Source organism: Abramis brama, assembly GCF_963993115.1.
Source record: "Abramis brama genome assembly, chromosome: 6".
Taxonomy (NCBI): domain Eukaryota; kingdom Metazoa; phylum Chordata; class Actinopteri; order Cypriniformes; family Leuciscidae; genus Abramis; species Abramis brama.
The window spans coordinates 46871103-46884356 of NC_139968.1; the positions used below are offsets into that span (position 1 = coordinate 46871103).

Sequence of the window (13254 nt, forward strand, 5' to 3'; positions counted from 1 at the left end):
TTCTGCAGTGGCGGCCGGTGTTCGGCTCAGATCTGGGAACCTTCGGTCTTCACTACAAGCCTGACCCATCAGATGGCACACACACAACCCTCACTGTTCCAGGAAACTCCAGCTGGGCCGAACTCACCGGCCTGTGGCCCGACACACCCTACACCGCCTGGCTCGTTCCTGACCACAGCATCCCCTACAGGAGAAACCTCAGCGTAAGCTTCAGGACTCTGCCCGGTGAGCGGACGATCACACACACCTTCTGAATAACCTTCATCTTTCCCTCGCGGGTCAAAATGACCCAAAGCCCTAAAATTATACTTCTTCTTCTTTTTTCTTTTTTTAATATTTTGATAATATTTTTCTATTTTTTTATTTTTGGAGATTGTTATTTTTTTATTTATTTACCTTTAAATGACTAGATTTAATGAATAAATAATAAATAAATAGTCATTTAGAAGCACATTCCTCATATTCTTTCTACTTAAATTAAAAATGCATTTCATGCATAACCCTTTTAATTCAGTTCTAAATATCTTACATTGGGTGTCTTTGCCGACCTCTTGTGGATAATAATAATATAACATGATATTTCATAACTCTTGCCACTAGATGGCCTTATAGCTCTATATGGAGCAAATGAGCTGTTCCGCTGGGTCCTAAAGTCAGTTCAGTATTCATTCAGATTCACATGTAGACATTATAAAATCATTTTTATAAAACGGATAGTTCCAGTCCTTGATTCTGATTGGTTGAGCCACGTTCGAAGCCGTTGTAAATGACTCCACACACATCTGTGACCGCATTACATTAGTGTTACACAAACACACACCTGTGACCGCGTTACATTAGTGTTACACAAACACACACCTGTGACCGCGTTACATTAGTGTTACACAAACACACACCTGTGACCGCATTACATTAGTGTTACACAAACACACACCTGTGACCGCGTTACATTAGTGTTACACAAACACACACCTGTGACCGCGTTACATTAGTGTTACACAAACACACACCTGTGACCGCGTTACATTAGTGTTACACAAACACACCTGTGACCGTGTTACATTAGTGTTACACAAACACACACCTGTGACCGCGTTACATTAGTGTTACACAAACACACACCTGTGACCGCGTTACATTAGTGTTACACAAACACACACCTGCGACCGCGTTACATTAGTGTTACACAAACGTGACCGCGTTACATTAGTGTTACACAAACACACACCCGTGACTGCGTTACATTAGTTACATTAGTGTTACACAAACACACACTTGTGACCGCGTTACATTAGTGTTACACAAACACACACCTGTGACCGCGTTACATTAGTGTTACACAAACACACACCTGTGACCGCATTACATTAGTGTTACACAAACACACACCTGTGACCGCGTTACATTAGTGTTACACAAACACACACCTGTGACCGCATTACATTAGTGTTACTGCGCAACTGCAGTTTGTGATGCTTTGTTGCTGCATGTGTTGCTTAGCAACCTCTTTGGAACTACATTTCTTGGCGTAGGAATAAATGTGTTATAAAGTTATATTTTTTGTTGCTGTTGTTTATTTTATGAATAAAATAAATATTAATATTTTTATGGAGTAACCGTTTTATAAAAGCAATAAGCCCCTTGAAGCTGTGATTTACAGTGGATTTAGAACAGCTGAGGGGGTTTTTACTCCGCGGCGAGTCTAACAACGGCCCTCAGCTGTTCTACATCCACTGTAAAACACGGCTTCAAGGGGCTTATTGCTTAATTTGGTAAAGTTTTAGCATTTTTAGTTTGAATTTTGAGCATTTTTAGGTTTTTCTGCGTGTACTGAAGCATTCCTCACATTCCATTCATTCCTAAGGGGGACAAATTGACCTGCGAGGGAAGGATTTGTTACTTTTTTAAATTTCAACCACAAAACTCGAATCCATTACATTTTTTGTGTGTGTATTCGTGGTTCAAGTGCAACAAAATTCCTGGGGTCTTGGATCCCTCCGATGAACACTACATTTTTCAAAAAAATAAAATAATAATTCATCCGAGGTAAGGGGAAGGGTCACCTGTGTCACCTGTGTCACCTGTGTCACCTGGGTCAGCTGGGTCACCTGGGTCAGCTGGGTCACCTGTGTTACCTGGGTCACCTTTGTCACCTGGGTCACCTGTGTCAGCTGGGTCACCTGTGTCACCTAGGTCACCTGGGTCACCTGTATCACCTGTGTCACCTGTGTCACCTGGGTCACCTGGGTCACCTAGGTCACCTGTATCACCTGTGTCACCTGTGTCCCAGCGCATCCTAGGATGTATCTTTGATGCAAATACTAATACATTAAGTAATTGAATCCTGCACACAAGATACATAAAAGATGTAGTAAGAACATTTTTATTTAATTTCAGCAATTTATGTACATCTTGTGAAATAAATTACTGAAATTAAATTAAATTATTTTTTTACTACAGTTATATTCATATTATTATTTTTTTAAATATATGTTCAAAAGTTGACAGTGCTAGTAATTACTCAATAATTACAAAAAATTCCCTAAATAAATATTTGCACCGGAGACAGATGTTAATATCAGCTGTAAACTGCAGTTATGAATATAAGAATGTGATGTTTGTTAGTAAAGCGAGTTTCACTGGTTCCAGAGCGGTTCGGTCCAGCAAGCGTGACGGTGTCGGACTTGAGTCCAGGTGGCTTGCGTGTGAGCTGGAGTCCGGTCGAGAGTCCAGTCGAGAGTCCGAATCAGAGTTCGGTCCAGAGTCCAGTCCAGAGTACGGTTCAGCCTGAGCAGGTCCAGAGTACGGTCCAGAGTCCGGTCCAGTGTCCGGTCCAGACTCCGGTTCAGTGTCCGGTCCAGACTCCGGTTCAGTGTCCGGTCCAGACTCCGGTCCAGTGTCCGGTTCATACTCCAGTTCAGCCTGAGCCGGTCCAGAGTACGGTCCAGCCTGAGCAGGTCCAGAGTACGGTCCAGAGTCCGGTCCAGAGTACGGTCCAGAGTACGGTCCAGTGTCCAGTTAAGAGTCCGGTCCAGAGTCCGGTCCAGCCTGAGCAGGTCCAGAGTACGGTCCAGAGTCCGGTCCAGAGTACGGTCCAGTGTCCAGTTAAGAGTCCGGTCCAGAGTACGGTCCAGCCTGAGCAGGTCCAGAGTACGGTCCAGAGTCCGGTCCAGAGTACGGTCCAGAGTACGGTCCAGTGTCCAGTTAAGAGTCCGGTCCAGAGTACGGTCCAGCCTGAGCAGGTCCAGAGTACGGTCCAGAGTCCGGTCCAGAGTACGGTCCAGTGTCCAGTTAAGAGTCCGGTCCAGAGTCCGGTCCAGAGTCCGGTCCAGAGTACGGTCCAGAGTACGGTCCAGTGTCCAGTTAAGAGTCCGGTCCAGAGTACGGTCCAGCCTGAGCAGGTCCAGAGTACGGTCCAGAGTCCGGTCCAGAGTACGGTCCAGAGTACGGTCCAGAGTACGGTCCAGTGTCCAGTTAAGAGTCCGGTCCAGAGTACGGTCCAGCCTGAGCAGGTCCAGAGTACGGTCCAGAGTCCGGTCCAGAGTCCGGTCCAGAGTACGGTCCAGAGTACGGTCCAGTGTCCAGTTAAGAGTCCGGTCCAGAGTCCGGTCCAGCCTGAGCAGGTAAAGTACCGCGTGGAGTACGGAGAGATTCCCAGCGGCCCGGTCCGGACTGTGACTCTGCCCCCCCATCAGAGCTCCGCCCTCCTGACTCAGCTCCGCCCACTCACCGAGTACCTGATCACTGTGACTGCGCTGCACTCCTCCGGCCAGCAGAGGGCGCTGTCAGTCCGAGCCTGCACACCTGAAGGTACTTCAACTGTTTGATATTGACACACTTCCTGTTTATGCTAATTAAGAGTGTTGATTAGTAATGTGTGTGTTTCAGTTCTCCCGCCGCTTGCTGACCTCCAGTTGACCCCATTAGGGCGGGGCCTGGTGCAGGTTGATTGGCAGGGGCAGGGGGCGGGGCTTCTGGGCTACTGGGTGAGTTGGAAGAATGAAGATCAGCCTTTGTTCTGCTCAGTGTATCTGCCATCACACACACTGTCCACGCGGCTAACGCATCTGAGCTGCGGCAGCCGTGTGTGTGTGTCGCCGGTGTACCGCAGTGGGCGCGGTGAGGGGCTCTGCTGCACGGCACACACTTAACACACACTTAACATGCACTTAACATGCACTCAACGCACACTTAACACGCACTTAACACACTTAACATACATTTAACACACACTTAACATGCACTTAACATGCACTCAACGCACACTTAACACGCACTTAACACACTTAACATACATTTAACACACACTTAACATGCACTTAACACACACTTAACACGCACCTAACACACTTAACACACACTTAACATACATTTAACACACACTTAACACGCACCTAACACACACTTAACACGCACCTAACACACTTAACACACACTTAACATACATTTAACACACACTTAACACACACTTAATACGCACGTAACACACATAACACACTTAACACACACTTAATATACTTAATACGCACGTAACACACATAACACACTTAACACACACTTTACAGGGAAATGTAAAACCTGAACTGGATTCCGTACTCAACTACACTGCCGTTCAAAAGTTTTGGATGAGTTAGATTTTTACAGTTTTAAAAGAAGTCTCTTCTGCTCACCAAGGCTGCATTTATTTTAACTGCAATTAAAAATAACTGTTAAACTATTTTTTTTTATTGTTTCACATTTTTATAATATTTCACAATATTTTTATTATTATTTATCAAATAAATGCAGTCTTGGTGAGCAGAAGAGACTTCTTTTAAAAACATTACAAATCGTACCGATCCAAAACTTTTTACTGGTAGTTTAACTGTACTTATGCAGCTGAAATGAGCACTGACTAACGAAATTAATAATTCAAATTAATGTAAAAAAAAATTATGATTGACAGTTGTGAAAACCTCATGCAATCCCATCCTGACACCTAAAAGCTCCACTGCTGCACACACACACACACACACACACACTTAAGGTGTTTCAGATCCGAGTTGTGTTATTATTATCTCTGATGTGTGTGTCTACTGCCACCTAGCGAGTGTAAAACAACATCTTCACTCTTATCACTGGATTGATTTTAGTGATAATTCTTTACCAGATAACTGAGATGTTGAGGCTTGAACTGCAGTATTAAAGAGAAGAACCTTTTAAATAATTTGATGAGTGTTTCATTATTTCATATTATTTCACACATCTCAATAAAATACACTTTTATTACAATGATAATCTGCCAAAATAACTAAACAGTTTACTAATGTTAATGTTTATTCTTCTAATTTTGTGTATGTTTTGAGGGAATTGGTGTATATTGTGTTTCTTGTTTATAATGTATTAAACTATTTTCTTAATGTTTCTGGCTCTCACACACCCAGCCAACAATGTTGATTCCCAGAATGTTCCCATAAATAACCGAATGAGAACCATATGTGGACAATGTTCAGTGAACAATTATTGTTCCTACTGTAAAACCGCAATAAAATACTCTTTAAAACTGTCAAAATGTTGATCTGTTTATTTGGTTGCAAACACGAAGTTATCTGTTTTATTGTAGTAGTAGTAACTATATTACCTATACAACGATCCCTTTTTAGTTGGATTTATGATAATCATATTTATTATAAGGTCAAACCAAAATTTATTCAGACACCTTCAACATTTCTCACATTATCACAGTTTATTCACTATAGTTTAGAAAATGGTAATAAAATATGACAAGAACTCAGAGTTATGAACTGGTTTTGTCCGTCCTTCTGTTAGACTGTCTCACAAATGAATTATGTTGAATATCTGTCAGCTGTTAAATTTAACTACAGTTAATACCAGTTTAGCTCAACCAATTACCAAGCAATGATTCATTTTGTTCAGTCTGTGGTGTAAAAAGGTATAGCAATTTTTTTAACTTTACTGTTAGTCCACTTTATGAAGAATTTTTAGGTAAAATATGTCACAGTTTACTTTATTTTGCTATACTATAGTGTCTGCACCCTAAAGAAAATATAAAAAATTATATCTGGTGTCTGAATAATTGTTGGTTTGACTGTATATCAGAGTATAATTAATTTTTCATGTTTTTATATTTGCGTTGGCTCCCTCAGTCCTGCAGATGGCGCTGTGGGCGTGTTGAACGGTATGTACATCCGCGTGAAAATCAAAATGGCGGCGGCCGCGGGACTGATTCTGCCCGGTGACGGGATCATAATCGCGGGAAAAATCTACTCGGGTGTCGCGCTCACGCTGGAGAATTGCCTGTTGCCCCTCGAGCGCGTGCACTGCAGCCCATCGCGCGCTCACGGGCTGTCCGCGCGCACGGAGGAGCAGCTACGTAATCGGATGTGTGAGATGATCCAGAACGCGGGAATTCTGCTCCGTTTGCCTCAGGTTCGCGCGGTTTTATGTTGCCTAGCAACTACCTGTCAACACGATTCCCTTCAGTGAAAAAAAAAAGGTTTTAAACCTGATTAAACTGGTCAGCTGGCTCTCAGATTGGCCAAACCGGTCTAGTTCGGGTTTAGGGGTTTTAGGTTCTTGTTAGCTGGTCTAAACCCCACCCTGGCCAGTCTAAGACCAGATGTTGTTGTTTCACTAAGCATATAGGGAACATTTCAGTAGCTGGTTGCCGAAACGGCTTAGACTAGCCTTACAACTTAGTCCTTGAATTGAATATGAAAAGTAACTTAACTGGGGCCGGTTGCATAAACATAGCCATTATGGTAATCCGAAACTGTTCCCTATACATATAGCATATATATAGCAAATGTCATAATGTCATACACAATATGTCAAATGTCATACACTATAGGATACTAATTAGTGAACGAGTGAGCGGTTTCGGACACAGCTGATGTCTTAAGTTCTAGTATGACCCACTAGCAGTTAGTTAAGGGCAGTCAGTCTTAGTTTTCAGTATCAAATTAGACTAATCTACGGTTTTATGTAACTGACTTAAAAAAGCTATGGACAGTCTTAAAGAAAAGAATGTGATGTCTAACTTCTAAGACTAGTCTTAGAGGTTCATGCAACCGGCCTGTATGAGTTCTAAATAAGCCTGGCTAATATATCAGTCTGTCGTTGATTTCAATGCTAGTTTAATATTATACATCCCTGATTATCATGAAAACACAGTTGTTTACGATGTTTTGTCAGGTCGCCATGGCAACGGCCCAGATCCTGTTCCATCGGTTCTTCTACTGTAAATCATTCGTGAGACACTGTGCGGAGGTGAGCTATCTCTAAACTAGCTGTCCGCCACTCTCATGCATGACCTTTAACCTTTAACCCTCTCGTGATGATGCCGCAGACGGTCGCCGTGGCGTGTCTTCAGCTCGCGTCTAAGATCGAGGAGGAGCCGCGGCGCGCAAGGGACGTCCTGAACGTCTTCCACCACCTCAAGCATGCCGCGGGAAACAGGTAACGAGCGTTAGAGCGTTACAGCGTGAGTCTGGAGTGTGTTCTGACGCTTCGCTGTCTCCGTCAGGCCTTTCTGCCCCCTGCTGTTGGACGACGGCTACGTCAGCCGCAAGAGTCAAGTGATCAAAGCGGAGCGGCGCGTGCTGAAGGAGCTCGGCTTCTGCGTCCACATCAAACACCCACACAAGGTCTTTACACGCTCATTTGCCACATTTCAGGCCGGAAACATACTTTTCACGCAAGTTCAGCCCAAAGCATTCAGCTCCATCTCACAGACAGTGCATATGATGTCATTTTCATAACGTCCGTGTAAATCTGCGTGCAGCCAGGAGATTAGCACTGTGTGCGCGACGGAGTGGAACCAAAACACAACGCACACCTGGGCCTTTAATGTTCGTTATTTTGTTACTCATCTGTGTAGTCATTGGACGACACTTTGTAAGGTTTACGAGAACATGCTACATTAAAGCAATAATGAACAGTAAATGTTGGGCTATACTATTTTTTTTCCGCTTATTGCTCAACTGTGTGAAAGATGGAGTGGAACATAAGACACAAAGTATACCTGGGCGTTTAACATTCATTATTGCGTTACTGTAACAAATTCTCTTTCAAAGTGTCGTTGATTGACTACGAAGATGAGTAACACAATAACGCCCGTTAAAGACAAAGTTATACTTTGTGTCTTACGTTCAACTCCATCTTTTGCACAGTGCGGATTTTAAATGCCCAGGTATACGTCGTGAGAGTGAGAGTGAGACTCACTAATGAGAGTGAGTTGACATGTAGTTGAAAAGTTACTTATAGTTAGTAGAATGTCTGAAGTGGACTATCGAAATAAAGTGTAACCGAAACGAATAGTATAGCCCAACATTTAACGTTCATTATTGCGTTACATAGCATGTTCTCGTAAACCTTTCAAAGTTGTAGTCCAATGACTTTTGTTCTTGTGTTTTCTTGTATAGAGTTTTCTAGTGCACATAATAACAAATACGTATTGTTTTAAAGTAGTTTCACAGAAAATGCTGTTTCAGTGTTACAATTTAGGATGTACATGATGTAAGTTGTGTAATTTCTAAAATTGTGACGCATTTTGCAGCATTTGCGTTCTGGCCTCATGCTGTGTTACCAGAGGTGGGCACAAATACATCAAAAACTATTTTGTTACAAACTACAAATACTGGCTCATGAAATGTAACAAAATAAAATACAAAATACTGATGTGAAAAATGTATTTAAATAAAATACAAGTAATTAGTATTTTGAAAATACAAAAATACTCCCACAATAATCTTAAAGGGTTAGTTCACCCAAAAATGAAAATTCTGTCAGTAATTACTCACCCTCATGTTGTTCCAACCCTGTAAGACCTTCGTTCATCTTCGGAACACAAATTAAGATATTTTTGATTAAATCTGAGCACTGGATCACTCCTCCATAGGCTTCTAAGACATTATAACTTGCTGACCCAGAAAATGTATTAAAGACAGCGTTAATATTGTCCAAGTGACTACAGTGGCTCAATCTTAAGTTTATAAAGCGACGAGAATACTTTTTGTGCGCAAACCCCCCCCAAAATAACAACTTTATTCCACTATTCATTTCCTTCTCTCTGGGCCTCGAGTTTTTTCACGTAGTGTTTTAGCGCAGCGCATCTGTGTTGTATGTCACACGCATCACACACATGACCAGCGTCGGCCAATAGTGAGCCTGCGTGGTGACGTGCAACACAGACGCGCTGCGCTAAAACACTATGTGAAATAACTCGAGGCCCAGAGAGAAGGAAATTAATAGTGGAATAAAGTCGTTATTTTGGGGGGGTTTTGCGCACAAAAAGTATTCTCGTCGCTTTATAAACTTAAGATTGAGCCACTGGAGTCACTTGGACTATATTAACGATGTCTTTAATACATTTTCTGGGCCAGCAAGTTATAATGTCTTAGAAGCCTATGGAGGAGTGAGACAGCTCTCAGATTTAATCAAAAATATATTAATTTGTGTTCCGAAGATGAACGAAGGTCTTACGGGGTTGGAACAACATGAGGGAGAGTAATTACTGACAGAATTTTCATTTTTGGGTGAACTAACCCTTTAATGCCGTTTTTAAGAGGAGCAGCGCCACTTCTTCTCCTGTGTTCAAAACTCATTCACTTCTTGGAGAGAGCCCAGTCTACAGGGTGTCACGTGATTTTCGTGCATCTAACCTGGACATTGCCATTGCCAACATCAGACCGAAAATATGGCAAAATCATTTACTATGGTGATAAGCATATGGTGATTTTTCTTAAGTATTTAAGTATTTGAAATACTCTAAATACACTCCCTCAAAATATTTTGTTACAAACTACATTTTATTTTTTCCACACCTGCAAAATACAAATGACAAAATACACTAAAGTAATTAAATACGTATTTAAAATACATTTAATTGAAATACTGCCCATGTCTGTGTGTTACCTGTGCAGGTGATCATGGTGTATCTCCAGGTCCTGGAGTGTGAGAAGAACACCAGACTGCTTCAGATAGCCTGGTGAGATCCGGAACTAAACATTGTGATGAAAACACTCACTTGTGTTGTAACGGTCCGTCTGTGTTTCTCCAGGAACTACATGAACGACAGCTTGAGGACTGATGTGTTTTTGAGGTTTAGTGCTGAAACGGTTGCATGTGCGTGTATCTTTCTTTCTGCAAGAGTTTTACAGGTGAATCACATGTTTCTGCTGACGTATTATTTAGATAATTTTATGGTTTTTAACTATTAAACCTGACCTTCACACACATAGCATGTAACAAAAATAAGTTCTAAGAACATTTTGCTAACGTTCCCATTAAAGGAGTAGTTCACTTCAGGAATAAAATTTCCTGATAATTTTCTCTCCTCCTCGTCATCCAAGATGTTCATGTGTTTCTTTCTTCATCTAACAGAAATGAAGGTTTTTGAGGAACACGTTCCAGGATGTTTCTCCATATAGTGTCTTCAATGGGGTCCAACGGGTCGAAGGTCCAGATGTGATTTTCAGTGCAGCTTCAAAGTCTCGACACAATCCAGCCGAGGAATAAGAGTCTCATCTAGACAAACCAGCGGACATTTTATAACAAAACATAAACATTTATATACTTTTAACCACAGATGCTGGTCTTGCACTAGCTGTGATGAGACACACATTACGTAATCAGGTTGAAAGGTCAAGCGTGACGTAGGCGGAAGAACCGACCCAGTGTTTAAAAAGCCGTGCAAAGACTGAGTCAAACACCATTTACAAAATAAATAAATAAAAGGTAAAACAACGATGTCAGACGATTTTGAAGTCTTTGAACTTTGAACGATTTCGAGACTTTGAAGCTGCACTGAAACTCACATCTGGACCTTCGACCCGTTGGACCCCATTGAAGACACTATATGGAGGAAAATCCTGGAATGTTTTCCTCAAAAACCTTCATTACTGTTCGACTGAAGAGAGAAACACATGAACATCTTGGATGGCGTGAGGGAGAGTAAATTATCAGGACATTTTAATCCTGAAGTGAACTACTCCTTTAAGTTCTGAATGTTTTTTAAACATGGTCAGATCCCTCTGCCTAAGCAGCCGCCCTGGTTCTTGTTGTTCGGGGTGTCAGAAGAGGACCTGATTGAGATCAGCTGTTGTATTCTGCGGCTGTACACGCTCCGGTGTGATTCGCTGACGGCTCTTCAGCAGCAGGTGGAAGAAACACGTTTAAAGTTGGCGAGCAAACCCGGAGGAAAAGCGTTCGCAACACACACCCCGACACGCGAGCCGGCGGGCAGTTTCTCTCCTGCGTCTAAACCTGGTGCGTTCATACATACAATCAAACAACATTCATTCAGACACCTTCAACATTTCTCACATTATCAGTTTATTCACTATAGTTTAGAAAATGGTAATAAAATAGGAGCAGAACTCAGTTGATATTTGACTGGTTTTGTCCGTCCTTCTGTGACTGTGCGTTCACACCGGACGCGAATAGCGCGTAAAATTTGCGCCTGCCACGGCTAGTTATACGCTTGACCACTTTGTTAATTCGCGCGTCAAGAGTGAAATTGAGGCAAAATCCGGAGGCGAAAGTTTCGAAACCCATTGGAGGCCATCTTTTTTAGATGTTTATCGAGCATTAGCATTAATCGAGAGAGTCACCACTCGTATATGCTCTGGAGAGCAGACTCGGGTCCACCAGACCCTCCGGAGGGTTTCAGGAGTTTCACAATTTGCTCCAGGAGCTAGGTTTGGTGGACCTAACGGTGAGGACGCTGGCGAGGACAGCGTAGGCCGTATAAGGCCTCGGCCTCGAGTGGTCGCTGCCTGACGAGCCCGCGCTGTACAGCCCGGCACGAAGGTTCACCCTCGCCCGCACCTAATCTGTCATTTATTTGTTTTGATAATAAATGGAGCCAGCCTCCAAAAGTGAAACCTGTCCTGTGATTTTTTGTTTTTTTTGTTTTTATACACTAAATTGTGTTTGTTGTCTTTACATTAGATTAATAATGTTTCATATAATCTAGAATAGATATGGAATAAATAGCATTCAATACAAAATGAGTATCTCTCATATATTGAAATCGAGTTTTTATGTTAAAGATTTGCTTTGTTGTGCAAATCATTTTTTGTTCATTCACATTTTTGTTCACACATTTTTATAATGTCACTGGTAGTCACTGTATGAAGAATGTTTGGGTGTAGTATGTCACAGTTTACTTTATTCTGCTCTCCTCACTTACATAAATGAGCTATAGTGTCCTGATCACACTAGTGAAACAATATCACAAATGATATCTGGTGTCTGAATATTTTTTGGTTTGACTGTATATATACAGAGTATATATATAAATATAAATATGTTTCTGCTGTCCGTTCATTCTCTCGTTCTCTCAGCGACTCCTGCAGAAAACCAGAAGAACCATGAATCTCCGCTGTCGCATCTCGCCCTCAAAAACGCCTGTCGAAAGATCACAAGCCGAGAACGGTGAGCTACACGACTTTACAAGAGTGATATTAGTGATATTAGATATTAGTGATATTAGATAGCTAGTGTTTCGCGTTTCTCTCTCAGTAGGAAGCGTCTGAGTCGCAGTGATGAACGACGAAACACTCGCTGGATCCCGTCTCCTCCCAGACGCAGGTAACCCTCATCTATAGCATTCACACCTGAATATATATAACCTGACGCCGAATAGACAAGTCACATTTATTTATACAGCGCTTTTTACAGTACAGAGTGTTTCAAAGCAGCTTTACAGAGATAACAGGAAAATAATGCAACAAAGTTTGTTTCCAGAAGAAAGTAGCGTCACAGTCCAGCTTAAGTTCAGTGATGGTTCATTTTTGTTGTAAAAAAGTTTTTAATTTAGTTCATTAATATATATAGCCACTCTGAAGAAAACCGTGATGTCATCGTCCAGCTCAGTTCAGTTCTCAGATCAATAATATTGTTGAATATTAAATTAAACGGAATAGTTCCACCTGTCTGTCTTCCAGGCGCAGTCGTAGCGAGTCCTCTCCATCGCTGTCCGTTTCTCCCAAACACACACACTCCTACAGACACCGACAGAGGGAACGCGAACGAGAGCGGACAAATCGTTCGTCTCGCAGGAGATGATGTCATCAGGTGTTTGGGGAATGGCCTAAAACTGACCAATCGTCTGAAGCCGCTTGTATGGATCTAAACTGCCTTGAAAAAAGTATTTTGTATGTGTATTTTCTGAGAGAGAAATCTAGTCACAGTCGCATAAGAATTGAAATAAAATGCGAGAATTTTAATAACTGTGTGACTACGTGTTTA

General features: G+C 41.9%; 2 protein-coding genes across 9 annotated transcripts in view; both read left to right on the forward strand.

The window, feature by feature from the left end:
* LOC311085335 (von Willebrand factor A domain-containing protein 1-like) overlaps positions 1 to 4151 on the forward strand; it is a gene marked incomplete at its 3' end in the record, with an annotated part of 10983 nt that extends 6832 nt beyond the window's left edge. The window contains exons 3-6 of one of the 3 annotated variants that reach the window (XM_084117818.1): positions 1 to 225; positions 2650 to 3425; positions 3513 to 3810; positions 3889 to 4151. The exon at positions 1 to 225 is cut by the window's left edge and continues 54 nt beyond it. In XM_084117818.1, the coding sequence (XP_083973944.1) occupies positions 1 to 225; positions 2650 to 3425; positions 3513 to 3810; positions 3889 to 4151 (1562 nt within the window). Of the gene's footprint in view, positions 226 to 2649; positions 3811 to 3888 lie in introns of all 3 variants that reach the window. The other 2 variants (XM_084117817.1, XM_084117816.1) reach the window with 2 other exon arrangements.
* Positions 4152 to 6174: 2023 nt separating this feature from the next.
* Positions 6175 to 13243, forward strand: LOC311085340 (cyclin-L2-like). 6 transcript variants are annotated; one of them, XM_084117823.1, is made up of 10 exons: positions 6175 to 6429; positions 7195 to 7269; positions 7349 to 7458; positions 7526 to 7646; positions 9924 to 9988; positions 10061 to 10160; positions 11028 to 11268; positions 12348 to 12438; positions 12526 to 12594; positions 12951 to 13243. In XM_084117823.1, exons 1-10 carry the CDS (start codon positions 6181 to 6183, stop codon positions 13069 to 13071), a joined length of 1242 nt encoding a protein of 413 aa, XP_083973949.1. In that variant the 5' UTR covers positions 6175 to 6180; the 3' UTR covers positions 13072 to 13243. The 6 variants fall into 6 exon arrangements, with proteins under 6 accessions (XP_083973949.1, XP_083973950.1, XP_083973951.1 ...); XM_084117824.1 differs by having other exon boundaries at positions 12529 to 12594; XM_084117825.1 differs by having other exon boundaries at positions 12360 to 12438.
* The last annotated feature ends 11 nt before the right edge of the window (positions 13244 to 13254 follow it).

What these genes read in the sequence shown, in the direction of transcription:
- LOC311085340 (XM_084117823.1), top strand. Translation starts at nt 6,181, where the DNA reads ATGTACATCCGCGTGAAAATCAAAATGGCGGCGGCCGCGGGACTGATT. An exon ending in TTTCTGCAAGAGTTTTACAG is followed by an intron (nt 10,161 to 11,027) that starts GTGAATCACATG and finishes AAACATGGTCAG; the next exon opens with ATCCCTCTGCCTAAGCAGCC. An exon ending in AAGATCACAAGCCGAGAACG is followed by an intron (nt 12,439 to 12,525) that starts GTGAGCTACACG and finishes TTTCTCTCTCAG; the next exon opens with TAGGAAGCGTCTGAGTCGCA.